The sequence below is a fragment of the Macadamia integrifolia genome, chromosome 12 (genome assembly GCF_013358625.1).
Source record: "Macadamia integrifolia cultivar HAES 741 chromosome 12, SCU_Mint_v3, whole genome shotgun sequence".
NCBI classification, from domain to species: Eukaryota; Viridiplantae; Streptophyta; class Magnoliopsida; order Proteales; family Proteaceae; genus Macadamia; species Macadamia integrifolia.
In genome coordinates, this window is record NC_056568.1 from 31,346,919 (window position 1) to 31,373,499 (window position 26,581).

At 38.3% G+C, this 26,581-nt stretch overlaps 3 protein-coding genes across 3 annotated transcripts; 2 read left to right on the plus strand and 1 right to left on the minus strand.

Annotated features, from left to right (window-relative positions):
• The first annotated feature begins 2,263 nt into the window (after positions 1-2,263).
• On the plus strand, positions 2,264-13,290 carry LOC122058299 (26S proteasome non-ATPase regulatory subunit 7 homolog A). The gene is made up of 10 exons (XM_042620926.1): positions 2,264-2,624; positions 7,517-7,609; positions 7,719-7,800; positions 9,098-9,194; positions 9,389-9,464; positions 9,645-9,703; positions 9,946-10,068; positions 12,378-12,435; positions 12,526-12,611; positions 12,902-13,290. The coding sequence occupies exons 1-10, from the start codon at positions 2,438-2,440 to the stop codon at positions 12,971-12,973; spliced, it is 933 nt and encodes a 310-aa protein (XP_042476860.1). The 5' UTR covers positions 2,264-2,437; the 3' UTR covers positions 12,974-13,290.
• Positions 13,291-17,530: 4,240 nt separating this feature from the next.
• Positions 17,531-18,919, plus strand: LOC122057299 (1-Cys peroxiredoxin). The gene is made up of 3 exons (XM_042619350.1): positions 17,531-17,988; positions 18,071-18,219; positions 18,293-18,919. The coding sequence occupies exons 1-3, from the start codon at positions 17,871-17,873 to the stop codon at positions 18,683-18,685; spliced, it is 660 nt and encodes a 219-aa protein (XP_042475284.1). The 5' UTR covers positions 17,531-17,870; the 3' UTR covers positions 18,686-18,919.
• Positions 18,920-19,711: 792 nt separating this feature from the next.
• On the minus strand, positions 19,712-21,960 carry LOC122057326. Its single transcript, XM_042619377.1, has one exon. The coding sequence runs from the start codon at positions 21,872-21,874 to the stop codon at positions 19,889-19,891; it is 1,986 nt and encodes a 661-aa protein (XP_042475311.1). The 5' UTR covers positions 21,875-21,960; the 3' UTR covers positions 19,712-19,888.
• Between the last annotated feature and the right edge of the window lie 4,621 nt (positions 21,961-26,581).

The following is a 26,581-nucleotide window of genomic DNA, read 5'->3' on the forward strand; positions in this document are numbered from 1 at the left end:
TTCCTTATAAAAATGGCAAGTTCATAGATTACGTGACACCACAGTGCAATCTTGTCGCTTAAGTATATTTTAATTTGTACTCATCCCTATTTGTAATATTCGAACCACTTTAAAACTATTCTAAACCATTCTCTATATAACAAATGTAAGATAGTTTTTTCCCAACTACCATTCCCTATATAACTAAGGCTGCGTTTGGAGTACATTATTGGAATGTATTCTAGTCTGATAATGCATTATGAGATGATAAAAATAACAATTTTTAGCACCTTAAAATACATTATCGACCTATCAAGTATTCCGATAATGCATACCAAACACAACTTAAATGTTGGAATTACCACATTGCATATGCATTTGGGCAAAAAATATGAATTGTCCATACCTTTGACGGGGGGAAGGAAAAACCTTTCACCTTTGTTGGCTATATAGAGGAAGCAAAAAAATTCTTGACGCTCACAACTGCAAGAGTCCTTCCTCACATTTATTCTTTTACTATTTCCTTTGAAACAACTTCTTTGATCTGCCAGGATAGTATATCAGCGTAATTTGTAACGGCATTGCTGTCCTCCTTTTTATGATACAATTTTGTTACATCTCATTGGTAACACTCTTTTTTGCTGGTTGCTCAAAGAACCCTCACCTTTTTTTTTCTTTTCCATTCACATTATCTCTATCCCTATTGTACAAAGTACAAACTATCCAGGGGATAATTCATTTTCTTTAGCCATGATTTAGAGTTGAGATATTCATAAGGTGGGATGTATAGGGCCCACAAAAATATTGAGGTTGAAAGGACAAGACGTTGAATATAATTTAAATTAATAGTGAGCCCATATATATGTGAAAGAGTAAAATGGCTATAATTTGTATTAACAGTGAGCCCATATGTGAAAGACTAAGGGGGAACGTCTAAGGCCAACCATTGCCCAAAAAAAAACCTGAGGCAAGGTTGCATTTGGTATGATTTTCTTGGGATGCATTATTAACCCAGGGAGAGGTTTCCTAATAGCTAGCATGGCCTCACCCTCTAGAGTGGGGGCCACTGGGAGTGTGTGTGGAAGCTTTAGGTGGAATTTCTATCTTTCATGGGAGCCTAAGTGGTCATTTCATGCCCACTATGCGTTTGGGCATCCGGGCCACACTTAGGGGTGTCAATCGGTCGGTCTGGCTCGGTTTTGATCCGTGTTAAGTCGGTTTCGGTGTGGGAAAGCTGAAACCGAAACCGAATCAATAAGGAAATTCCGGTTTCGGTTTGGTTTCGGTTTTGGTGCGGTTTGTCTTCGGTTTCTTAAATCGATTTATAACCGGGTTGGTTTTGGTTTTTGGTCCAGTTGGATTCGACTTTCCATACAAATATATACAAAACCATGTAAATTTTGTTTTTTTTTTTTAATGAATTTTGGAGTGTTTCGGTTTCTTACCGGTTTGGTTTCAATTTCGGTCCGGGTTTTGAGCCAGTTTTGATTTGGTTTCGAGTTCATCCGGTTTTTGGTGCGGTTCGGTTTGGTTTTGGGGTTGCAATACTCCAAACCGAACCGAACCAATAAGGCTTCAATTCGGTTCGATCCTTGTTGTTATCGGTTTGGTTCGGCCGGTTTTACCAGATCGGTTTAGGAATTGACACCCCTAGCCACACTACTTTTCAAGGTTCTTTTTCCCTTATTTAAGTTATGGACGAGAAAAGTCTATGCTTAGGCGGGGTGGCAATTATGTATTTTCACGCCAGCCTATGTCTAGGCGTAAGCACATGTAAGCGAATAGGGTTCTTTTCTCTTTAAATCATATTCTCATCATCTCATCTCCTCAATCTCAATATTTTGTAGGTCCTAGGCATCCCACCTTTTGAAGACCTCAACTCCAAATTGTAGTTTCTACACCCAAAAAAAAAAAAAAAAAAAAAACTCTAAATCATAGCTAGAGGAAGTATATGAAAACATTTGAAATCGTACAATGAAACTTTCTGAAATTAAAGCTGTGTTTGGTATGATTTGATTGGAATGTATTATCGACCATAATGCATACCAAATACAGTGTGAGAGAAAAACCAAGGTTTCAAAATGCATTCTAAACTCATAATCTATTACAAGAACACATTACCAACATAGCCTTGCATTGGCAGGCAGCGGAGGGGCTTGTATTTTTGTCTTTTGAGTTTAAGAACACTGTTCATAGAGACACATAAATCCTCCTTCTTTATATTTTTACATCAAAGTATTATCTACTGAGAGAGGAAATAAATACAAAGAAAAGGGTAATGAAGGTCAAAAAGGAAGTGAAAAACAAGAGAAAGCTCGTGTAACTCGGTTTCCTTTTGCGAGGGGTTCTCATACCTTCCTTCCATCTAAAGTCAAGACTCTGCAATTCAAAGTTTCGAGTCTGCAAATCGAGTAGAGTTCCTGGGAAGAGTTAGCGTGCCGAAGGAGAACAACTTGTGATGGATGTTATCAAGACACAGCAGATCTCGGCAAGGCCGATCGAGAAGGTTATTGTTCATCCTCTCGTTCTTCTCAGTATCGTCGACAATTACAACAGAGTCGCTAGGGATACTCGGAAGCGCGTTATTGGTGTTCTACTCGGGAGCTCCTTTAAAGGAACTGTTGATGTTACCAACAGCTATGCAGGTTCAGTTCTTTAACCTCGTAAATGGTCGTGGAAGATCTCTTTTATCATATTTTTATTTTTATTTTGTAATTTTCTGTTTCTCTATCTGAATTCTTGCTGGGATTTCTTGATATTTTACTTCGTCCATTTCAATTTTTTGCCTTCCGAAACAAAGCTTACCAAAAACCAAACAGAATAGTTTCAAAACCATTCACGAAACGCTGTATTTGAGAGTTATGTTGAGATTTTGATTTGGTTGAGTGAACGAGGGTTTAGGATTCTGGCATTTTTAAGCAAATATTGCGTTCGTTTTGGTATCGGATTCAGTAACGAGCTTAGGTACGAGGGCTGTTGAATTTGCCTTGCCTCGATGATGGGGGAAAATCGTGAAAATGGGTCTAAGTCCTCTTGGAAAGGAAAATTAGGGTTAACACCTTGCGTTGATGTCTTAGGAAGTCTAACATTGGTCTTATCCCTGTAGAGATAGTTTGACAAGTCAAATTTTGGCATCTTAAGCTGAAACACACCACATGTCGGGTTTTTCTCATCTGAATTTTCATGTATTTCTCATTTTTCTTTAGGCCTAGGGGATGGGTCTCACACTTGCTTATTTGTTAGCCTACTACACTACAAGGATGACCTTTTTGCTTTCATTCACTATTCATCTTTAACCTAGTTTGGGAAGTAGATGTAGCTTTAACTGAATTATCTACTGATATTCTTGTAGACCATTGGAATCTAATATAATAACTGTGAGTGGAGCATTTCTGTGATGAAGGCTAAAGTCTAGCCGTTAATTGGTACTCCTTGAACAATTTACCTGTAGGATTTGATATCATCCAACTTTAAATGTATCTGTAATGTGTTTCTGTCATTTGGATAGTTATGTTGCATTAATGTGTGTCTTATTCTATTTATGGAGAGCGATCTTGCATAGATATGAGTATAGAATTCATAATCTTACGCAGATCTGGATTGTCAAAATTGAAAAAATTCTAAAGAACAGTGTTCACGAGTGTGGCACTATTTTTCAAATAGATGATATTTTTTTTTGGGCTGGTGGTGGGGAAGGGGGAGGGGGAGGGGGTTTAATGCAGTTACACACATGTAGGGGCTATTTTATTTATTGCAATTAGTTAATGTTAGCTATCATAGGAGTCAGTAGACAGTAGGAGATTGAGTCAAGTTCCAAGTCTGTTTTCTGTTTCAGATTACAAGTAGGAATTTTTTGGGTCTATTTATATTTGATGTTATCCATCGTTAGAGTTGGAATTGAATGGAATAGTTACTTAGATTGAGTGTTGCGCTTGTACAGGCCGTGGTTGAGTCTTATCACTCTCTTCTCTTCTCTCTCTCTCTCTCTCTCTCTCTCTCTCTCACACACACACACACACACACACACACACACACACACACACACACACACATTCATAGCTTGATTCAATTCCGGTTCTTCTTCCCAAGTCTGTCTTACTGGTTTATTGCTCTTTTTCTTATGTTTCTTCTCCTTGTTATTTTCTACTATCTTGTCTTGTCTCTCTCTTATTTTTGGTTGCTGAATCCCCTTCGTTCCTGCTACCCGCTATATTTTTGGCTTGGGCGTAAATTGATAGAACTCATTGATTACTTATCGGTTTGGATTGAATTGCCCCCACAGTCCTCTGTCACGAGAAATCAGACGAACTTCAGATGTGGTTCTAGATTCTTTCGCCAGATTACTTCAGCATCCTCAATTCTTTTAATAACTAGTTGTTTGACCTGATGGTTGTTTGCATTCAATAGATATAGAAGAGAACAATCCCTGCCCAAAATTTCTTGTTGATTGGATTGCTATTGCATGAGATTTGTTGACCGAAACCAAACCGCGTTACTGCTGGTTCTCCTTTTTTATTTATTTATTTTTATTTATCACGAGAAGGAGGTTTTCCTCTTATTTGCTACTAGAAGCATATCTTATCTTATTTGCACAAAACTCCCTCTTCTTCTAGGTTCCTTTTGTTTTTGTCCCATGTTTTTTTAAATTTCATATTTGTCCTTTCATTTCATCTTTTTTTTTTGGTGAATAAAAAATTCATTACCAAAAGGAGGAGGAGGAGACACAAGAAGCCCTTATGTAACGGGAAAATGAGGGAACGTTGCAAGAGAACAATACAAAGCAAAGTAGAACCCTTCTGTCAAGGAGAGGTGACAAAGGGTTGCAGTAAGGAAATGGGCAAGCCCTAAGAGATAGTAACAAGTCAGTTCCTTGGAGAATCTATCATATTACAAGAGGAGACCAAAGATAGCTTTCTACTGACATTAAAAGAATGGGCTTTCAAATCCAGTCAAAGGATCTAGAGTCAGAGGACCATCTTCTAAGATTATGCTCCATCCAAATGTGGTTTATGGTAGCACCATAGGCAAACTTCCAAACGACGTCGCATATTGACTTTCCGGGATTAGTCATATCCACCCAAATCCATTCTCTCATGAAAAGGAAGAATTCTTTGTTTTTTTCTTGATCATCATTTATCTAGGAGCCCTTTCCATACTGCAGAGGAGAAGGGGCAAACGAAAAAGGGGTGTTCCACATCTTCCACAATGTTCCAGTAGAGGCAATGGGAAGGGGAGACATGGCTCTGATGATGAATGAGGAAGGATTGTGTTGGCAAGTAGTTGGAGAGGGCCCACCAAACGGTGAAGCTATGATGGGGAATGTTACCCTTAAATGAAACAATACCCATAAAGGAAACAATCTTGCGCTAGGGAGACGAGGGGCCACGAGCTTTGATGAAGTCCCAAGTTGATTTAGAGTTGAAAAGGTTGGCAGAAGAGTTTGACCATACAACAATATCTCCCCTACTACAAGGCCTTCTGGGAATGGAAGGCAAGGGGTTCTAGACTGCGGGTAATAGGGGAGAGGGAGAGGGAGAGGGAGAGGGAGAGGAGAAGGGGGGAGGGGAGGGGAGGGGCTCAATCCTCATCTTGAATGATGTCTACAACTGTGGACAGCACTAATATGCGCAATTTAAATGGTTCTTGCATCAACTAAGGGGAGGAGAAGGCCCATAGGGTGCCAATTGTAAAGCCAAAGTGAGGTGGAAGCACTGTCATTAATCTGAGAGAAAATTGCTCGAAGAGCAATAGGTCTAAGATTCAGGATCTTTAGCCAAACCCAAGAAGCATCAATGATTAAAGGAGCTGTCCAAATAGAATCATTGTGGAGAAGACCAGAGTAAACCCAATCAACCCAAATATTTTTCTTCTTAAATACAAGCTTCCAAATCAATTTGAGAATACTAGTAGAATTAACCTCTTTGATTCTTCTCAAGCACAAACCTCCCTTATACTTAGGAAGACATATTACAACCCAATTGATAGGGTGGAGAAATCTAGAAGAGTCAGATCCTTTTTATAGAAAGGTACACATTAGGGACTCTAATGCCCTAATTGTGGACCAAGGAAGATCGAAAGCAATGGCCAATAGATATAAGAGGACTGTAGGACTAATCTGATCAATTTTAAACGACTAGCTTAGAGAGATGCTTAACCTTCCAAAGTTAAAGTTTCTTACGAATCATATCTAACTTAGGAGTGTAGTGATGACCTGTTAACTTGATGGGGATCAAAGGCAAGCCCAGGTACCTGACTGGGAGGCGGCCAATGGAGAATCCAGTATTCTCAATGAAAGTAGCCTTATCCACATCAAAGACCTTGGGTAAGAACAACTGGGATTTGAAGAGATTGATTCGAAGGCCCAATAACCCCTCAAATTGGTGCAAACAAGACATATAGGTCTCAATCGATACAATATTCACTTTAGAAAAGATCATGAGTTCATCTGCAAAAGCGATGTCGGAGAGCTTGAGGGCTTGGACTTAGGAAGGGGGAGATAAGTTGCTGGTCCACATTAGATTGAATACTTTTGGAGAGGACTTTAAGAGCTTAGGAGAAGATGAAAGGGGAGAGGGGACAAACCTGATGATATACACAGAGGAGGCAAAGTAGCCAGTCAGACTGCTATTGAGTGGGGAGGGCAAAGTAATAATTACCCTAGATGGGTGGATGAGACCTAATCCACTGATGGAGGAAAACTTTCTCCTCTTTTGAAATGATTTTATTACTTTTGTAACAAGCACTCATTTGCAATTTTTTTTTTTGGTTTTGGTGTTGTATGTCCCCTACAATCTATTCATGGTAGGGGATGGTTTCTCTAGACAATCATATCTAGAGAGATCTTTTGATGAGCATTGCGGTTCTACCATTTGGAAGACTGATGTGGGAAATCAAACTTTGGATAGATAGATCACCCTTGGATTGTCTACCCATCTCAACCAGATGGCCCACTGTCTAGTGGATTTTTCCCCCGTGTATTTAAATTGGACGAGTGTTGATATGGCAATTCTTACAGTTAGACAGAAAGGGGATCATGTGGATTGACCAGTTGTCAAATTTCATTGCGGAACTCAACCATATGGCTTACTATGTGTTAAACCTTTTCCCTCATACTGTCAGCAGTCCAAATGTTGACCAAATTGGCCTTTTTATTGTATGATATTTGATATCATATAATGTCTTTCAGCTATGATGCAAGAGTGATAGGGACTACTTTTCCATGAATTCTGTGCACCAACTGGACATGAGGTAGATATGCGCCAAAGCTGCTTGTCTGGAGATACCTCTCTATGCACATTTGTTTCGATACTTATGTCTTTCTAGTAAAGTTGTTTAATATTTCATGTTCTCTTTATTTGTTATATATGTTCCCAGTGGATGAATTTTGGTGTCATGCTACCTGAGATGGTTCTATCTAGTCAATAAAACTTTTGGCACAATCATTGGAATTTACTATGTTCTTGCTTCTCAATGATACAGTTTTGCATTCCGAGGTTTAATTATTATCTTTGTAAATGTTTAAATCTCAAATTTGCAGTGCCCTTTGAAGAAGATGACAAGGATCCAAGCATTTGGTTTCTGGATCACAACTACCATGAATCAATGTTTTCTATGTTCAAGAGAATAAATGGTATCCTTTTTTCTTATCCATTGGCAATATGTAACTCCTTATCACATCTTGTAGAAAGAATCTGCTGGCTTGTTCAATGTATAACCAAATTCACTGCCATGTATTTCAGCCAAGGAGCATGTTGTCGGTTGGTACAGCACAGGTCCAAAACTGCGGGAAAATGACCTGGATATTCACGGATTATTCCATGAGTAAGAAATAGAAAATTCTTTAATTGCAGTGAACTGAACTGATATGAACATTGAATATACTCAAAGCAAACTCATTAAGCTCAAAATATGGGAAAATAGGCATGTTACCCAAAAATAAGAGAAAATGAAATAAATGCCCCAAGACCAGTTAAGTGACATCCATTCTTCAGTTATTGCTCCACACCAATATGGATAAATTGACTCCATTCTACAGTTATTGCTCCACATCAATAAGGATGAGACTTCCTTTTCTTCAAGCATGGGACATGGATTTGGATATGACTATTATATCCAGTATGCTTGTAACATCACTTTTAGTAACAATGTCAGAGGTTGGTGCATGTACCTCTGCGTCCGAAGGTTGCATGCAGAAAGAAAGCTCCCTTTTTATGTTATTTACACTACACTGCCTACTCGGTCGGCAGAAAAATCCAAGGGGAGTCTCCTTTTTGCAGAGTTCAATTATCGATTCAATTGAATGTGACTTATCCCTTTAGCTTGATTACTTGGATTCAGCACACAAATCTTCCTTCTATTTTTTTCCCACTCTATTTGGGGCCATATAATCAATTAACTCATAAGCATTGGTTTTAAAAGTTGGATTGGAATTGGCTGAATCAGCCAAGTCGCCTTGGAATCAAATGCGGGCAATGCAGATTAAACCTGACTCTACGCATATTGAGTCTGACCAAGTTAGGTGGAGCCAACGCGAGTCTGCCGATTCTGACTGAATCTGAATGGTTCCAGGCAAATTCTGGGAGGATTCGACTCGGAATTGAATTGGAATCGATGGAGACCAATCCCATACCCACTTCCGAGTTTTACAACCTTCATTAGAGCTCATGTCTTTTCTTAGTTTTTAAATTTGAGTTATTTACTGCCCTCCGTTCTTTTAAAACCTTCAACTTGCACTCTATTTCTCAGCCAACTCTTTAGAATCACAATTTATCAAACATGTTCAATTCCTTATGTTGACACCTGCTTGACATACCCTTTGAGTTCATTTGAAGATATAATAGTCTTACACAGTACAAAATCTAATAAAACTTGTATTGGTACAGTATTAGTGGAAAATAAGAACCTTCTGCTGTATACAATGGATGTTAAGTGTTGCAGCATTGTTGTATATTCAGCTGTTGTCTTTCTACTCCGTCATGGTGCATTTTAATTTTATTAGTTGGAATACCTAAAGAAAATGAACTTCTTTGATATTTAGTAATACTCTGTTGACAATGTGAATTGGAGACCATGCTAATCCATTTTCCTCCAATTTTGTTTTTCAATTGTGATATTGTAGCTACGTTCCAAACCCTGTCTTAGTCATTATTGATGTCCAACCAAAAGAGCTGGGAATACCCACTAAAGCTTACTATGCTGTTGAGGAGGTCAAGGAGGTGCGTAAAATCAAATTCTCTTGTTTAGCAGTGGCCATACTTTTTCTACATGTTATTGGCTGCTTTAATATCCAACATAATCTAGACACTTAAAGTAGAGTTACAAAAGTTTTGACTGTTGATTAGTCTTTGCATGCATGCTATTTCCATATACTTTTTACTGTTGAGAGCTGAATTTCTGTTTGGTTATCCAGAATGCAACTCAGAAAAGCCAGAAGGTGTTTGTGCATGTACCTTCAGAAATTGCTGCTCATGAAGTTGAGGAAATTGGTATGCAATGAGACCAGACTCATGCTTCTATTGAACTATTTTTCTCCTCACTTTCTAAGTTTACTCCTTTTTTTTTTTTTTTTTTTTTTTTTACTTTCCAAGTATATGAAAATTCTCCCTTCCCCTCTTTTTATGTTGATTCACATCTCGGGTATTTACCATTTTGTCAATATTAAATAGGAGTGGAGCATTTGCTCAGGGATGTCAAGGATACAACAATTAGCACCCTTGCAACAGAGGTTCTTTCTATTTCTATTTTTCTTCCCCTACTGCAAAGTTGATATACCTTCTTCTTCTTCTTCTTCTTCTTCTTTTTTTTTTTTTTACATATCAATTTTTGTGTGCTTGTCGTATATTTAATTTCAGAAAGAGAAGAAAGAAGTAGGAGGTATCAGTGTGTGTGTGTGTGTGTGTGTGTGTATATGTATATATCAATTTCTTTTGAGAACAGAATTAATAATTCAGTCCTTGTTTTGTACAGGTTACAGGCAAACTTGCAGCATTGAAGGGGCTGGATGCACGACTCCGAGAGATACGTGCTTATCTTGATCTTGTTGTTGATGGAAAACTCCCCTTAAATCATGAGATTCTGTACCATCTACAGGTAAATTTCTTCTTTACTTATAATAAAATTGCATCTTAATGCCGGAATAACCTTCTTCTAGGATTTCCTTGTCCAATTGTCTCTCTCTTTTCTCTGAGGATTACCATGCCCAGTCCTCTCTCTCTCTCTCTCTCTCTTTGATTATAGTAAGCTTTTCTGGATGTGGTCTGGAGAGATGGCAGATGTGTTGTTTGATTTGAAATTGGGTTGAGTACTTAAGAAGCTAGGTCCCATTCTTTTAGAGCTTTTTGGCATAGAGATCAATGCCATAGAATGAATGCAATATTTTTAGATTTGTGGGACGTTTTAGTCCTCCAAACAGTATATAGTTAATAAATCCATGCCAACCTTGCATGGTGTACACCATCTTTCCCAAAGTACCCATGAAAACATTGCATTTGGTAAACAGAGCAAGTTGGTCATTTGGCTGCTTTATGAGTGTTGTTGGATCATATTATTGAAGATCAAGTCTGGGTCTTAGGGGGGAACAGAAGTTAAATGAACTATTTTTCAATCTGTACAGCTTTGTGGATAACTATAAAGACAAAAGTGGCATTACCATTTGATGATTGAGTAATTTATTCAAGAAGATGAAAAATGGCTATTGAGAACCTGGAGAGGATCATTTTGATAAATTGTGTTTGAAATGGCCAAGTTGTATGATCCAGATGCTTGGCCCTAATGTGTCAGATACCCAAGGAACCATTACCATATATCATAGTTATGGCGCCAAGGCGAACCAAGGCGGTGGAGGGCTGTCTAAGCGCTTAGGCGAAAAAGTGTCCACCTTAAGGTGAACAAGGTGACCAAGTGTTATTTTTTATTTTCCCTATTTTCTAACATTATTTAGTAAGTTGTATATACCTTGTATCCTAAAAAATCAACATTAAACCACATCTAGTCATTAAAAATCAACATCTAGCCACATCAAATCATAAAAAATCAACATTAAGTCACATTAAGTTATAAAAAATAAATATTTAGAGCAATGCTTTTGTAATAAGTTTGACTGGTCAAATGATTTTATTTTTACATGAGAATTTTTGTATTAGGTATAACATAAAACCTGCTTTCCAACAAGTTTAAAATTACTTAAATTTGAATTGTAATGACAAAATTATGCTCTGGTCAAACGTATTTTAAAGTGCATGAATGCTGTTAAAATCGCCTGAGTGAATAATTTTATGGATATTAAAACAAAAGATTATTGGTTTTTAGAAATGTTTTAACATGATAGGATTTATAAAATTTTCATAATTGAGAAAAATCTCAGCATTTAAAAGTTGAAAATCGCCTCTATAACAAAAATCCAGTTTTTGTTCTTGGACTGGGGGGTTGACTTTTTATCCTTTTAAAATATGATTTTTAAACTATTTTTATTGGATTAAAATTTGGGTATTTGCTTATTTATGAATAGTATCTTAAGTAAATGAAATAACAAATACATTTACTTAAGATATTATTCATAAATAAGTGCCAAAACACAAAGTGACATGTAGTGCAACAAGGCGACTGTCACCTAGGCCCCCAAACAAACCGCCTAGAGGCCTTGACAACTATGCCATATATCAGATGCAAAAGCAAGATATGGAGCATTGAAACAAAGCAGAAGGTGGAAACTCCCAGAAACTTATTTCTGAATGTGGAAACTAATACCTAGGGACATAGAGTCTTTCTTTATCGTGGATGAAACCAATTGAATTCAAGAATTTCAAATCCCAAGAGTATGAAGATGGCAAATTAGTTTAGCTACTTTGTTGATTGATCAACCAACTTAAAAAATCTGTCACTTGTTGAATGTATTGAGTCTTGTTCACCATTAAACCCTTGAATTATGTACTAATTGAAATGAATTGAGTTGAAAATGGTTAGTTCATTGTGACGTGTAGTTGTAGAGGTGTCAAGGATGAAGGGCCTGAGATTTGTCATGTATATTTTCAGGTAAAATGTTTTGAGGATGTGGTCAGCCAATTCTCTAGCTAAATATATACCTGAAGAGGATTTCTTTTTGTGTGGGGCATAATTCAATTATGTAGTGCTCTTGCAGGTGGCCTTTCTTGTTCTGAATAGGAACTTATTAACCGAATAAAAAAAAAAAAAAACGTTTTTTTTTTTTACCTGTATGGTACTCTGGCGGGAAGCCTTGGGGATGATTGTCCTCTGGTTATCAATTATGTTCTCCATGCGCAACAATAAATGATGTGATTGTGTACTTTCTTAAGGGTTTGATACTTTTTTGGGTCCTTTTATTCTGTTATGGTGTCTTCGTTTTGATATTGTATTGTCAAAAATATCCTCCCTTGTTTTAGGATGTCTTCAACCTTCTTCCGAATCTCAACGTGGCTGAGTTAATCAAGGCTTTTGCAGGTAAGGAAAGAGAGGCCCTCTGTATTTTTGTATCTTTGGTTGGTCCGGCTGGTAATTTGGAGCTTATTTCTCTTACCCTTGTATTTGCAGTGAAAACAAATGATATGATGTTGGTTATTTATCTGTCGTCCCTCATCCGGAGTGTAATTGCTCTCCATAACCTGATCAACAACAAGGTAATATGCGCACCTCTTTTTTCTTAATTTACAGTCGAGCATTAGCAAGTGGATCTTATGCAATGAGTTTGGGATGAATTCAAAGATAAACGTCAAAATCCTTTCAACCTTACTTGTACATTTATTGGGGGAGAATACAATTTCGTAACCCTCTTTATGAGCCAAATATTATTATATATTGATACAGTACTACCTCTTTATTAGCAACAAGTTCTGTATGGTCTTCAATGTGATAATAGACAGTTTCTGGATAATGAATGATGATAGCAAATGTGGGGATGTGATTTCAGATGCTTAACAAAGAACATGAGAAAGCTGAAGATGCAAAGCCGGCAGCAATACCATCTACGTCGGGGAGCTAAAAGAAGTGTCCACTGTGCTCGGATTTCCTGCTACTATAGAGCTCATGCTTGAAGTGCAGAGTGTCCCAACTGTGTTCCTCTGTGGGTTCAGCTGTCATCTCTCAGTGAGACTGCAGAGAGCATGGATCTGAATCTATACCTTGATCCGTTGCCCTCTGATTTTTTTCGGATAGTTTTATGTACTTGTGTTATTTTTAGGTACATTATGCTATATGTGTTTGACAGCATGGATTGCAAAAAAGGGCGAAAAAATGGAAAAATGGATTCATGTCAATTGATTTAATTCCCATTTAACATGGATGATTCAATTCCTGCAATTTTTGTGGAGGCTTAGGGTATGGGAATCGTGTGATTTAGTATGAAAAAAAAAAAGAGGCGTTACTGGTTAATTTTTGGAGCGGGAATTTATTGGGTTGTTTTGGTATGTATTATTAGAATAGATTCAGGATCTAGAACTCATTCTGAAACTTATATTTCATTTTTTTTTTCTGGGAATCAAGTTGGTATCGGATCGGTTGTATCGAATTGGTATCGGCTGAGACCGATCTAGAGATGGGTATCAATATCGTCTTGGGTATTGGATACCGATCTTACTCCATCAGTTTAAAATTATTTTTTAAAACTTAAATTTATAAAAGACGAACCAAGGAAGAGAGAGAATGAGAGATTGATCTGAGAGAGAGATCTAGGGTTTCGAACAAGTGATTTAAAAAGAAAAAAAAATGGCGGTTCTTAGGGTTTCTTTGGAGTATTGGCTATCATTGCTCTCACTTTCAGTATTGTTTTGTCTACTGTTCAGGTTGAATCGATAACTCTTGCTTCTGCTCCAACTAGTGATGGGACATTGATAGACCAAACTGTTGCATTTGTGTTGATGATGATCGCTCTTGTCCAAGGCAAGATGTTTCTTTCAATAATAATCATCTTATGGGATATAATTTGATCTTTTAAGGAAACCAAATTTACCAATTTTTTTTTTTTTTAAACCCAAATATTATTTGGGACTCGGGGAAGCCCCTAAAATTATATTAAATAAGAGAAACAAAATAATAAAGAAACAAAGGGGGGATATAGCACGCCTTACCCCAACCCATGAGATACAAATTACTCTGACACTTGCAAAACCCAAAAGGAAAACTTGCAAAAGAGGAAAGATTACAATCTAAAGATTGGTAATCCGCTTTATTTTCCAGAATGATGTAACTAATATTAGATGGGAAAGCATTATCATCATAGAAAACCGAATCTATAGTAGATTCACATGCAAAGTTGGCTAATTAATCCGCTGCACGATTGATTTCCTGAAATGAAAAAGAGATATGAGCTCTCAGGAATCGCAAAGGTTGATTACTTTCTGAAACCAATACCAGCAGCTCCATAAGGTACATGATTTTTTAGAGATAAGTTTCACAATTAAGGAGGAGTCAAAATTAATATAAAAGTCAGAGAGACTCAAATCCTTACACAATACCAAACCATCTCTAAGGGTTCTCATCTCCGCCACCGAATTTGTACATACCCTATAAAAATTGGAGAAGGCTGCCATAACATTCCCGTTATTGTTTCTAATAATGCTTCCCCCGCCACTAATACTCAGATTCCCCTTGCTTGCACCATCCACATTCAGTTTAACAGAATAAAAGGGAGGGCACCAATAAATAGGAATTAGAGCTTTAACCCTCATAATTGGTGGGTTTAACTTAAAGACCTGCAATATAAGATTATCTCTCAAAGAAAGGGATTTAGAAAAATTAGTTGGGTAAATGATTTCAAGAATCCAATCTTTGATTTTCTCAATTAGGTAGTTGCAGCATAAGAGTCTTCATTACTCCCAAACAATAAACAATGGTAATAGACCAGTTATGTATTAACAAATACCTTTGACATTGGCAATGGATTGCCAAAAGAATTCTAATACTGAGATCCTGAGTTGGAATAACATCAATGTCCATTGTTTTTTCAAAGAAATCCCAAATCTTAGAAGCAATTGTACCCCTCAATAAAGTGTGAATTGCTGTTTCACTCCAAGGATCTTTGCAACAAAAGCATTTGGAAACCAATGAAATACCAATACTCATTAAAGCGTCATCTGTTGGAATTTTTTTATTAAAGATTTGTCAAATAAAAAAATCCACTTTTCGAGGGATCGATTTATTCCATAACCATTTAGAGTAAGGAACCAGAGGGTAGTAAGATCAGATTTCATTCCATGTCGACTTGATTGAGAAAAAGCCATTGTTCGTTGGAGTTCAGATCAATCTATCAACTTTGTTTAATAAGATAATGTTGGAATTGAGAATACTATCACGAACCTCTGAAAAATTAATAATATTTAGCACATTTTGATCCCAAACACCATCATTATTAAGCAAATTGTTTACCTAAGTTTCAAAATTCACATTTACGATCCCATCAACATAGTCGATTAGGGAGCCACTACCAGACCAATTATCAAGCCAAAAATTCATCTCGCCAGAACCAATTAGTCATTTAGATTTTGATAAAATAAACCTTTTGAGATCCAAAGCCCTCCGCCAAGTTTTAGAACCCACTAGTTTACTTTCTGCTAAAACAATATGGTTATCCTTTAGAAATTTAGCCTTGAAGAAGGCATTCTAGATAGAATTTTCTGAAATAATACGCCACAGACCTTTCAATTGCATAGATGTACTAATATCCTTTAATAAACGAATTCCAAGTCCTCCTTCATCTAAATGCCTACAAATCTTGTGCCAACCCACCAAGTGATGACGCTTTCCATATTCAGAAGAACCCCATAAAATTCTGCACAAATACTGTAAAAGCTTTGCATAATCGAATTTGAGATATCCAAACTTGCAAGGATGTGAATTGGCATGGAGAAAAGCACATGCTTGAGAAGAACTATCCTACTGCATGAGAATAACAGTTTTCTTTTCCAACCTGCCACCTTTTGTCTAATTTTACCATATTTCTATTACAACAAGTATCCTTATCAATAATCCCTGGATTGGGCAATATTCCAAGATTGGCTTTATCCCAAATCTTCTTGCCAAGTTGGTCCTTGGTGAAATCTTTATTAGCAATCCCTTTATTAAGTAATATGCCAAGTTTGACCTTATTCCAAATCTTCTTGCCAAGCTGGTCCTTGGTGGAATCCTTATCACCAATCCATTGATTGAATAGCATACCAAGCTTGGCTTCATCTCAAATCTTTTTACCAAGCTGATCATAGGTGGAAGTAATCATTAGTGCAATATTTCCTCTTATGGGTTGCTATACACTTTGTGGTTTCTTTAATTTTGGTTTTTTTTTTTCCTGAATGTTTTTGGATTTAAAAAAAAAAAAGATTTTTACCGATACTGTGATCGATACGAGAAAATTGTATGATTTCGATCCTTAATTGATCTGTATCGTATCGATTTTGGCTATAACTAATACCGATACTGAGTTTTAAAACATTGCTTCAGAGTACGTTGTAGATCCATAATCTATATCAAACACAACTTTAGTTTGTGGTGAGTATGGTGACGAAGTTGTATAAGGGAAAGCTTCAATATCGATACGTGTTTGATATCAGATTAGTGTATGATTTTTTTTTTTTTTACCCCGAATATTATTTGGGACCTGGGATAGCCACTAGAATTTTATTAAAAAAAAAAACTGATATAGAAGCAAGGGGGGGGGGACATAACCCGCCTTACCCCAACCTTAGAATGACAAGTCACTCTATCACTCTCAAAACCCAAAAAGAAAACACTTATAAAATAACTATTACATTCGAAAGACTAGTAAACCAGCTTTATCTTTTCGAATGATGCAACTAAGATCACTTGGAAGAGAATCATCACCATAGAAAATCAAATTTATTGTAGACTCGCAAGCAAAATTAGCTAACAAATCCGTTGCTCGATTGCTATCCCGAAATGAAAATGAGATGTGAACTCTCAGATAATCGCAGAGGTTAATAAATTCCTAAAACCAATACCAACAGCTTCACAAATTACAAGATCTTTGGGTAACCAACTTCACAATCAAGGAAGAGTCAGAATTAACATAAAAATCAGAGAGACCCAATTCCCTACACAATCTCAATCCATCTATAAGGGCTCTCAGCTCAACTATTGAATTTGAACTCACCCCATAAAAATTGGAGAATATCACAAGAACATTCCCATTGTTGTGTACGATATTGATATGGAGGTATAATTGTCAAAATATCCTATAGTTCTTATCTTTGAGGGCAAAACTGTCCATGCGGACTGATACCATCCACTTGTACGATCCAATTTGCGGATACCTAATACCTGAAAAAGCTAAAACCATATGAAACTCGGGAACAAATTTTAAACTGTTCCCGTTTCATTTGCAATGTTCCTGGGTTAGATTCTCTACAACATTGGGTTTTCAGATCAAATGGCCGATTCTAAGATTATTGGGACCGATTTCGAGCCGATCTGAATCGAAATCGGTAGACCGATTTTATATCCGATTCCTGTTTTGAAAACCCTGGCCCGACTACGGGAACATTCAGATTAAAACCCTAGCTCTATTGGAACCATTCAGAAAGAAGTGGAAGGAGCTGTAGAACTAAAAAAGGAGAAGGTCGTCGCAGGAGAGACAAGACTACTGGCCCCAGTAGATGAAGCAGAGGGAGCACTGGAGCAGGAGTGCTTGAGGTCCCGGAAATCCGTTGTAAACTGAACCTTCTCAACTTCAGTTACCAGTGTAACTAATAAGGAAACCGTTGAGAGGAGTCCCGGGAAAAACATGACCCTCTTCTGATTTCTAAGTTCTTGGCCGCCACGTTCTCTCCATGCTCCTAACTTCAATTCCTATTTAAACCCTCCCTAGCTCTTCATTCCTTCACCTCTCTTCCCCAATACCATCTATTGTTTTCTTCTTCGTTCCTTTGACGATGCCTGGGTTAACGCTTGGTGATACTATTCCTAACCTGGAAGTGGAGACAACCCATGGAAAATTCAAGCTTCATGACTTCATTGGACAAGACTGGACCATCATTTTCTCGCATCCTGGTCTGTCTGTCTTCTACTATTTTCTTCTCTGTTTGTAAATTCTGCAAATCGTCCTCTGTTTCTTACTTTCTTGCATTTCCAGGGGATTTCACGCCCGTCTGCACAACCGAATTGGGCAAGATGGCAGCTTACACTAATAAATTTCAGGAGCGTGGAGTGAAGCTTCTGGGTCTCTCTTGCGACGATGTCCAGACCCATAATGACTGGATCAAGGACATCGAAGCCTACTCTGTAAGTATGAAATTAATTTCAAGATCTGATTTTGATGAAATCAAGAAACTAATTTCAAAAAATTTGGATGCAGCGAGGGTCCAAGGTGGAATTCCCGATCATTGCAGATCCAGATATGGAGGTCATAAAGGAACTCAATATGGTTGATCCGGACGAGAAAGATCTGAATGGGAATCAGCTTCCTTCTAGGGGTTTGCATGTGGTGGGAGGAGACAAAAAGGTGAAGCTAAGCATTCTGTACCCAGCAACCACCGGAAGGAACATCGATGAAGTACTGAGAGTTGTGGACTCTCTGCAGAAAACTGAGAAGCATAAGGTGGCGACGCCTGAGAACTGGAAGCCAGGTGAACCAGTGATGATCGCTCCTACCGTCTCCAATGAAGAGGCTAAGGAGTTGTTCCCTGGAGGATTCGAGACTAAAGAGGTTCCCTCCAGCAAGGACTACCTCCGCTACACCGCCGTTTGATCATATCAGTTCTCCATCCATTTCCCTCCTCTCGCAAGGGCTTAGCTTTTAGCTTTTTATAGGATATGTTATAGTAATTTGGTATAGAACCATGCGGTAGCTCTCTCTTTCTGTGTCTTTGTCTCTGTCATAATCAATCTTTGGCTTGTTAGTTGGATTGTAAATCCGTTTTGTGTTTGGGATTAATGAAAACAAAGAGGGAAATGGTATATATAGTGAGCCCTGATATTTTAAGATTTGGTTTTGAATTCTCACTCTAGTTTAGCCAGTCCATGGTTCTAAATAATACAACAATCACCGTTACCTTATTTCAACTAAATGGGTCACTTACATGGATTCAATAGAAACAAATAATAATAGAAGGATTCAATAGAAACAAATAATAATAGAAGAAAAGGAAGTGGAAGAAAGTAAAGATAAATGGAGAGATAAAAGAAGCAAAATAAGAGGTAAAACACAAAGTTAACAGCAGCATCTCAGGAACATTTCTCAACAAGGGGTCGGATAAAGAGTCCTTTGTCCTTCAAACAATTCTATCTACCATCACACTTGGTTTGAGCCCAAGCTTTTGCATGCCTTTTTTTATCACTTTTCTTCTAGTCAGTTTTCTTAGCGCCTTGTATTTGAATCTGATCAATTCTTCCTTACCGATACATCTATAGGTCTTCTTTGGATATGTCCATATCACCATAGACAGTTCTCATGGAAATTGTCCTAGATTGGTGCAACCCCCAAATTAGATTTGATACAATCATTTTTTATTCTTTCTCTCCTTGTCTTACCCCACATCCCCACTCAGTATCTTCATCTCTCCTACGCCCAACTTGTCAACATTATTCTTTTTAATTGCCGATGTTCTAGGTATCAGTATCATTGTATCGATAAAAAAAATGGTTAATTTGACTTTATGCTTGATTTGTTACATGGGTTATGTATGAATGCTTACCCAACAAGTGTGAGACAAAACAAGCCAACCTTAGAAAAAGAACATACCTGAATCTGTAAAGTTTTTGCCAACACTTTTTATGAATATAGACTTATTTTATTATATCTAAAAAATATATATATGTATATATATTAGAAATACGAAAGGCCACATAGGATTCATAGGAGTTTCAACCAAACACAAGATCATAAAGCAAATTTCTACCCCAAAAAAAAATCATAAAACAAATCCAGGCATTCTCTTGACCACGTATGTGTTCAAATATTGCAAGATATCCATAATGGTTCCTCAAATTGACCCTTGAGCTTATCACCCACCACTTTGTTACTCCCCAAAGTCAAGGAACCCAATTCAATCTCCTCCGTTGATGATGATGATGGGTACCACGTAGGTGTACCATTCTCATATCCATTCCATGTCACCCTCTGCAAGTCACTCCCATCCAACCTCACGATATACATATCCCCGTAAGGTTGAAACTGGTTCGGCAGCGACACTGGCTCCGCCGTTACACCGCCCATATTGGCTGTAAATAATAGCCACGACGAGTCCGAATTGAAGCACACGTGGTTGATCCTCTCCCTGTCCACGTCACTCGATCCCTCCGGTCCTGCCACGTGGACTCGCCGGAGGTCTGAACCATCTGGTCGGATCAGGTATATGCTGAAGGTCGTGACGTCATCGGCATTATGTCGGTTCGATGAGAAGGCTATTAGTTTTCCGTCGGGAGACCAGCTGGGCATCGTGTCTATCCATGGCCCGTCTGTTAGTTGACGGATCCCGCCGTTAAATTCCCCATCTACGGCGTCGACTATAAAGAGGTTCTTGTGACCGGTTCTCCCCGACCTGAAAACCACAAACTTGCCGTCCGGCGAACACGATGGGAAGGCATTGTTGCCGGTGTCTTCTCTTGTAAGTATCTTCACCGTGGCCGAAATCTCTTCTCGATCATCCGTAAGATCTTTTGGATCAAAACTGATCCTTGCAATCTGGACTGTTCTTTCGGCTGACTGGAATATAGGTCCAATAGATGTGTAGATAACATCATCTTTTGTTGGGTCCCACGAAGTATAGAAGGCGGTTCTATCCTTCAGAACCACCCATCTCTTCGAGCCGTCGCTTCTCACTATCTTCAACCCAGAATTAGCGTCGAAGTCGTGGTTGAAAGCGATGAAATCGCCGTCAGGAGAGAACGAAGGGAACGATCCATTGAGCCGAAGCATCCTAAGTTCCTTTATGGGAGAAGTTACCGGATCCAGATGCGGAATCGTCGTCTCTCCCGGAGCTGATTCACCTCGAAACCGATGGTATCCCAGGAAACCACCTTCCGGAGAGAAAAAAGGATTGTAATGGTGGAAATTTGGGTTCAGAGACTCTGTAACTCTGCAAAACGATTCCGATTCCAAATCAAGGATTTCGATGTGCCGGTAGTTACTTTCTCGCCGTCGAGTAGCAAAGGCAACGCAATTACGATCTCGGAAAGCTGATGGAGTAAACGCGTGGACTCCTGGTGGGGTTATCCGGCGAGGATTTTCATAGGCATCCAACTGTTGGAAATTTTCAGGGAGATCTACTCGGAAGATGCTCCACCACCCATCGTCGGCTTTCCGATGGAAAAAAATAGTTGAATCGCCGAACCACGTTGGCCATCCGCCTCGATTACAGACGATCGTGCGTCGATTAGGATCGGAGAGTGGGAAAACGATAATATCCGTGTCGAGATCGTGAAACTCTCCCTTCCAAGGACGGAACCCGTAAGAAGCTACAGCGATGAATTTCCCCGTCGGTGAAACAGCCGGACTATAATCCACTGCTCCTTTAGGAGTTAACCGGAAGGTTTCCCGGAGACGGTCACCGAGCTGGGTCATATAAACAGCAGACCAGCTAGCAAAGGGTTTATTAGCAGGCTCGTGAGCCGACACATAGTACAATCGGTCGTTTCGTAGAACCGGACGGTCGTGAAACATGCTCTCAGACACGGTGGGTAGTTGCTCTGGTTTGGGGTTTTCCCGGCGATTCAGGTAAATTCGAGGTGAGCCTGTCCTCTCGGAGACGTAGACGAGCGTTTGGTCTTCGTCGACAAACTGACCATTAAAGTTGATAGATGTACCGTCGGTGAGGCGATGCTCTATCCATTGAGTCACTGAGGGGACTTTAGAAGGTAAAGGGATGGAGAAAACATCGAAGCCGTAGTATGGCCTTCCTACGGTGGTGAAGACGATCGTTCCTTTGGGAGGTATCATCGTGTTTCAGGTGGGTTTGAGCCTTTGAGGTGAGGAGATATGAAGATGGCCTGGGTCTACTAGAGTGGCCAAACTCATTTATAGATGAACTCAACTCTGACCCTGGCCTTGTCTAGGACTCTAGGGTTGCACATGTGCCGAGTTGGGCTGGTTTTTTGAAAACCATAACCAAAATCTTGCATCTCCGTAATTGGCCCGGGTCCTGAAAAAAGTCAACAAAATCTTGCATCTCCTTAATCTAGTATATGATATGATAGATTAATATATTATATATTATATATTATATATATTATAAATCATATTATATACTCAAGGTTAAAGTCAGTGTTGGATTGATCCGAATTGGGATAGGCTTAGGTCTCAACTCGGTATGGCTCAATTTTGATTCAAGGTTAATGTTTTTCAATTCTAACTTATGTTCGAGTTTAGGGTAGGCCAAGGCAAGTTCAAACATGTGCATCTTTAGATATTGACATCTTTGAGGGTAAGATGTACCCAATACATTGTATTGTAGTAAAGTTGTTTTATGATCAACATTATTTTATTAGGATTAAATTAAATCAAATAAAATCAAAATTAATTTAGTTATTAGAGTTCGATTTCCATTTCAAAACCAATCCAATTGACGGTCTTACCTTTACCCAATGATCTCCTCCTCGAACCTTACTACTTACTGACATTCGACACTACCATTGAGTGCCGCTCAAGAGAACTTTCCTCTAAAAGGAAATATTTATTAAATAATAATAGATTTTATTAGGTATCGACACTAACCTTGGAGTCCAAAACTTTCTCCCCAAGTAAATACTTATTAAATATTCAAGGTGTCGTTAGGTATCGACGTTAGCCTTGAAATTTCATCCAATAAAAACTTTTTCCCATGATTATATTTAAAAAAAAAACACAAAAAAACAAAGCAGCCATCCAATTTGGTTGGCGAATCAAGGAGAAAATCTATCCCTTTTGTTAATTGCCATGTAACTACTTTGGTCTTTTATAAATTATCATGTGAAAGGAATCTTGTGCTCTATTTGTTCATTGAATTTCAACTTCATTGATTTTCTTTCATTATCAAAAAATTTATTGGATAATTTTGAAGAAAAAAATTGATAAGCGTCTTATCAGCCTTATCTAAGGGGAATCGGGAACAAGGCCGTGTACAATGACACATGACACATGACACGACTTCTCGTCCTAGTAGGTATGCTTATTACTCATATGTGTGGAAGAGAAGGCAACCTAGAATCTTCTCTCCTAAATGCTATTCCCCCTTCCTCTACGCCAGGGGTGTAAAAAGCATCCAATCAGCTTGAACCCGCCTTAATTAGCTTTTAGCCCGACTGGGGTCTCGGCTGAGATTTCAGCTCATACGATGGTTAGAGTTGAGAAATTCAACCTGCTCATATCCTTGCTATTTGGGCTGTGTTTCTTCCATTCTGGCCTCTTGAGGGGGTATTTAGTTCGGTAAATTTTTAGAATGATATTCTTTATAATGATAATTCTTAATTTTTAAAGTTGTTTAGTTCCACTAGAATGATCCTCATAAGTGAGTATTATACTTCCCATGAATGACCATATTATAAAGGATGTGTTCTAAATATGAGTTTACCTCAATACTTAAACTCAGATTTGAACAACCTTTTTACCACCTAGTATAAAAGGAGAAAAAGGAAAGACGTTCTCTACGGAAACCAATATCTCAACCCACGAGAAACATGCACTAGCCTTAAGGCAACCAAACGATTTTTCAGAAAGAAACATAATTCAAAAAAATGTCTATCAAAGATTAACATTTATATCTGATACATACACCATTTGATTTACCGAACCAAACACCCCCTGAGATATTCTCCAGATTTGCTTCTCCCTTCCCCCTTTTTTTATATATATAAAAAAGAAAAAAAAGAGAAAAGATTCCAAATTGCTCCAAACAACTAATGTCATCTAGTTGTTAGGAATTAAAAACAATGATATGCTTATCTAGTCATTTATCATATGGACTAACTCATATTTTCATGATGGTTATTCTTGTATGATGCCCGATCCACACATGAAAATTGTTCTCTCTTCTTACAACATTGTTTCATAGGGAGTGGATTCCATGTGTGAACCAGACTCTGAGTTGGATAGGTTCAGGCATTGGGCAAACCAATTAATTAATGCACTATCAAGATCTATCAAAGATTTTGAGTTACAAGTTTTAAGAAGCCATGGAGTGGAAATGGGCCAAACACTCCTGCACAATTAAGGACTTATGCCTCTTAACAAGGAGTCAGCTAAACTATTTTTCTTCATCAACGAATAAAAGCAAAAGTACATGATTCTAAACTAGATGCCAATTGAGTGATCTATTTCATGGGGCAATGAGTTCTTCGTCAACTTAATGTGCTCTAGAAAGCTACTACTTCTTTAGGGTCATCAGTGCATTGTCCATTACCTATTATTACAGCCTAAAAATATGATTAAGGGTTTCTTTGTCAATTGAATTTGTTAAATTTAAGGGTAATTTACAACGCCACCCCCTGGAGAATTTCAATATTAGAGGGACACCCCCTCTCTTTCACCAAATTAGACTCGGACCCCCTACCGTCAGTCACTGTTAAGTGAAAAATTAAAAGTACCATTATACCCTTATCATCAAAAGATATTTTTAACCCAATTCCTCTTCCCCCTACCTATACTCACCTTCACCGAGACATCAAAAGCAGAGGTGATCGTTCAGAGCACCGAAGATCATGGCAGCAGCAGCATCAGCATCAGCGACGAACGACGAAGCTCATCTTCGTCTTCTTCCTCACGGTTTTAACATCTCTTTATGACTCAAATCCTTATGCATATTCTTTTCCAGAAAATATGAAAGATGCTCAAGTGGAATTGGATTATTAACCCAATGAATGCAAACATCAGTTTCTCTTCAGAAAACCAAAATAAGAATGGAAATATTCCAATGAATGTGAACATCATTCCCCCTGGTTTCTCTTCAGAACGGGAAAAAAAAATCTGGAAACACCAAAAACCTAACGAGAGAAGAAAAAAAAAACCCTAGAGAGAGCAGAAACAGAGGTGTGGTTGGCGCCGATTAGGGTTCTTCGGGGGTGAGAAACGAAGCAAAAATGGGAAAAGCGGGATGTGATATTTTCTTCAACTGATTTCTCTATTCTTCCTTTTGGTTCGGCTGAATCAATTGGAAGAGTTTGAGAGGGCAATCAGATTGAGCTATAGAAATCGTTCTAAGGGTAATACAACAGCTAGGCATAATCAATTCATTGCAGCCATAGAAGAACAGATATGTCATGTAGAAAAGGCGTTAATAGAATCCCTGGAAGAGGAAGGGAAGCAACCCCTGCGATGGGTAAACTTGGATGAAGAAGAACGTGATGATTTTACTTCATTTCTTTCAAGAACTCCAGGAACCTCACAAGGTACTAAAGAGGGAAATGATGATCTTAGACCTACCACAGATAACTCTCTTAAGGGGATTGATCAAAGGAGAAAAGTTGCAGATTTTCATATTGATCTTGCCTGCAGAATAGATAATCCAGAGTAAAGCTTGGTTCGAATGAAAGTAAAGCTGAGTATTTTTTTCTGTTCTTCGATCTTTTTTTTTTTTTTTCTTTTTCTTTCTTATCCGTCTCCATTATATGATTTTCTGGTTTTTCTCTGTTCTTCCACCTTGTTCGGCTGAAAGTAGAGATGTTTTTTAACAAATGGAAAGAGAGAGAGAGAGTTAAAACCTCTTTCATGGTGATTAGAGCACTTGCAGCGGCCATGGTATCGGATCGAGCTTTGAAACCGAACAGAGTATTTGGAAGGAGAATTGAAACCCCCCACCGAGGGTTCAAAATCAGGATTTCAATACAAGAAACGAAGTGCAGAAGAATCGAAAAATAGATGATTTGGTCAGAGGCGACGATGGTGGGAGCACTTGGAGGGTCACGGAGGTGGAAAGTGAGATCTCCGGTGGGGGAGGAGGAGTGGTTCGGTGAGTTTGGGGAAATTCAGAAAAAAGGCCAAAAACGAAAGAGAAGAGAGAGAGAGATACTTAGAGCAAGGGTATTTTGGTATTTTAAATAAAATATTATTGCTGACATCAGCATAAAAGGTATATTCTTTAACCGTGACTGACGGTAGGGGGTCCGAGGCTAATTTGGTGAAAGAGAGGGGGTGTCCCTCTAATATTGGAATTCTCCAGGGGGTGGCGTTGTAAATTACCCTAATCCTAATCCAGACTTCAGAATAGAAAACAAAATACTCTACTTGACAAGGGAAAGCTAAACTAATTGCTAATCCCAACTTGGGACTACAAAGAGAGTTACTACTTGAGAAACACAAAAGATAATGGAGAATGCACATTGATGCGGTTGTTTGCGTGTGTGGTTGATTGCCTCTTCATTTGCCCAAAAATACTTTTGTACTTCCAAGACAAACTCTGGATATTTACTTCAATCTCCGCTCACTTGAACGATTAATGTACCATACCTACTCCCATGATCTCCATTAGTGCCATCACCTATTTTATCATGGATCACGTGTCAACCTTGGATCGGGCTTGTCTACAAAGATTGACGCTCCAACTAGCGTCTAACAAATTCTCGAAGTTCAACACCTGTCCTCCTATAAATCCAACAATCCATGTTAATTTAACCCATATGCCTCCTCCATCCTTCTAGACCCTCTTGGATCTCCCTCTATTTTCCTCATTCGATC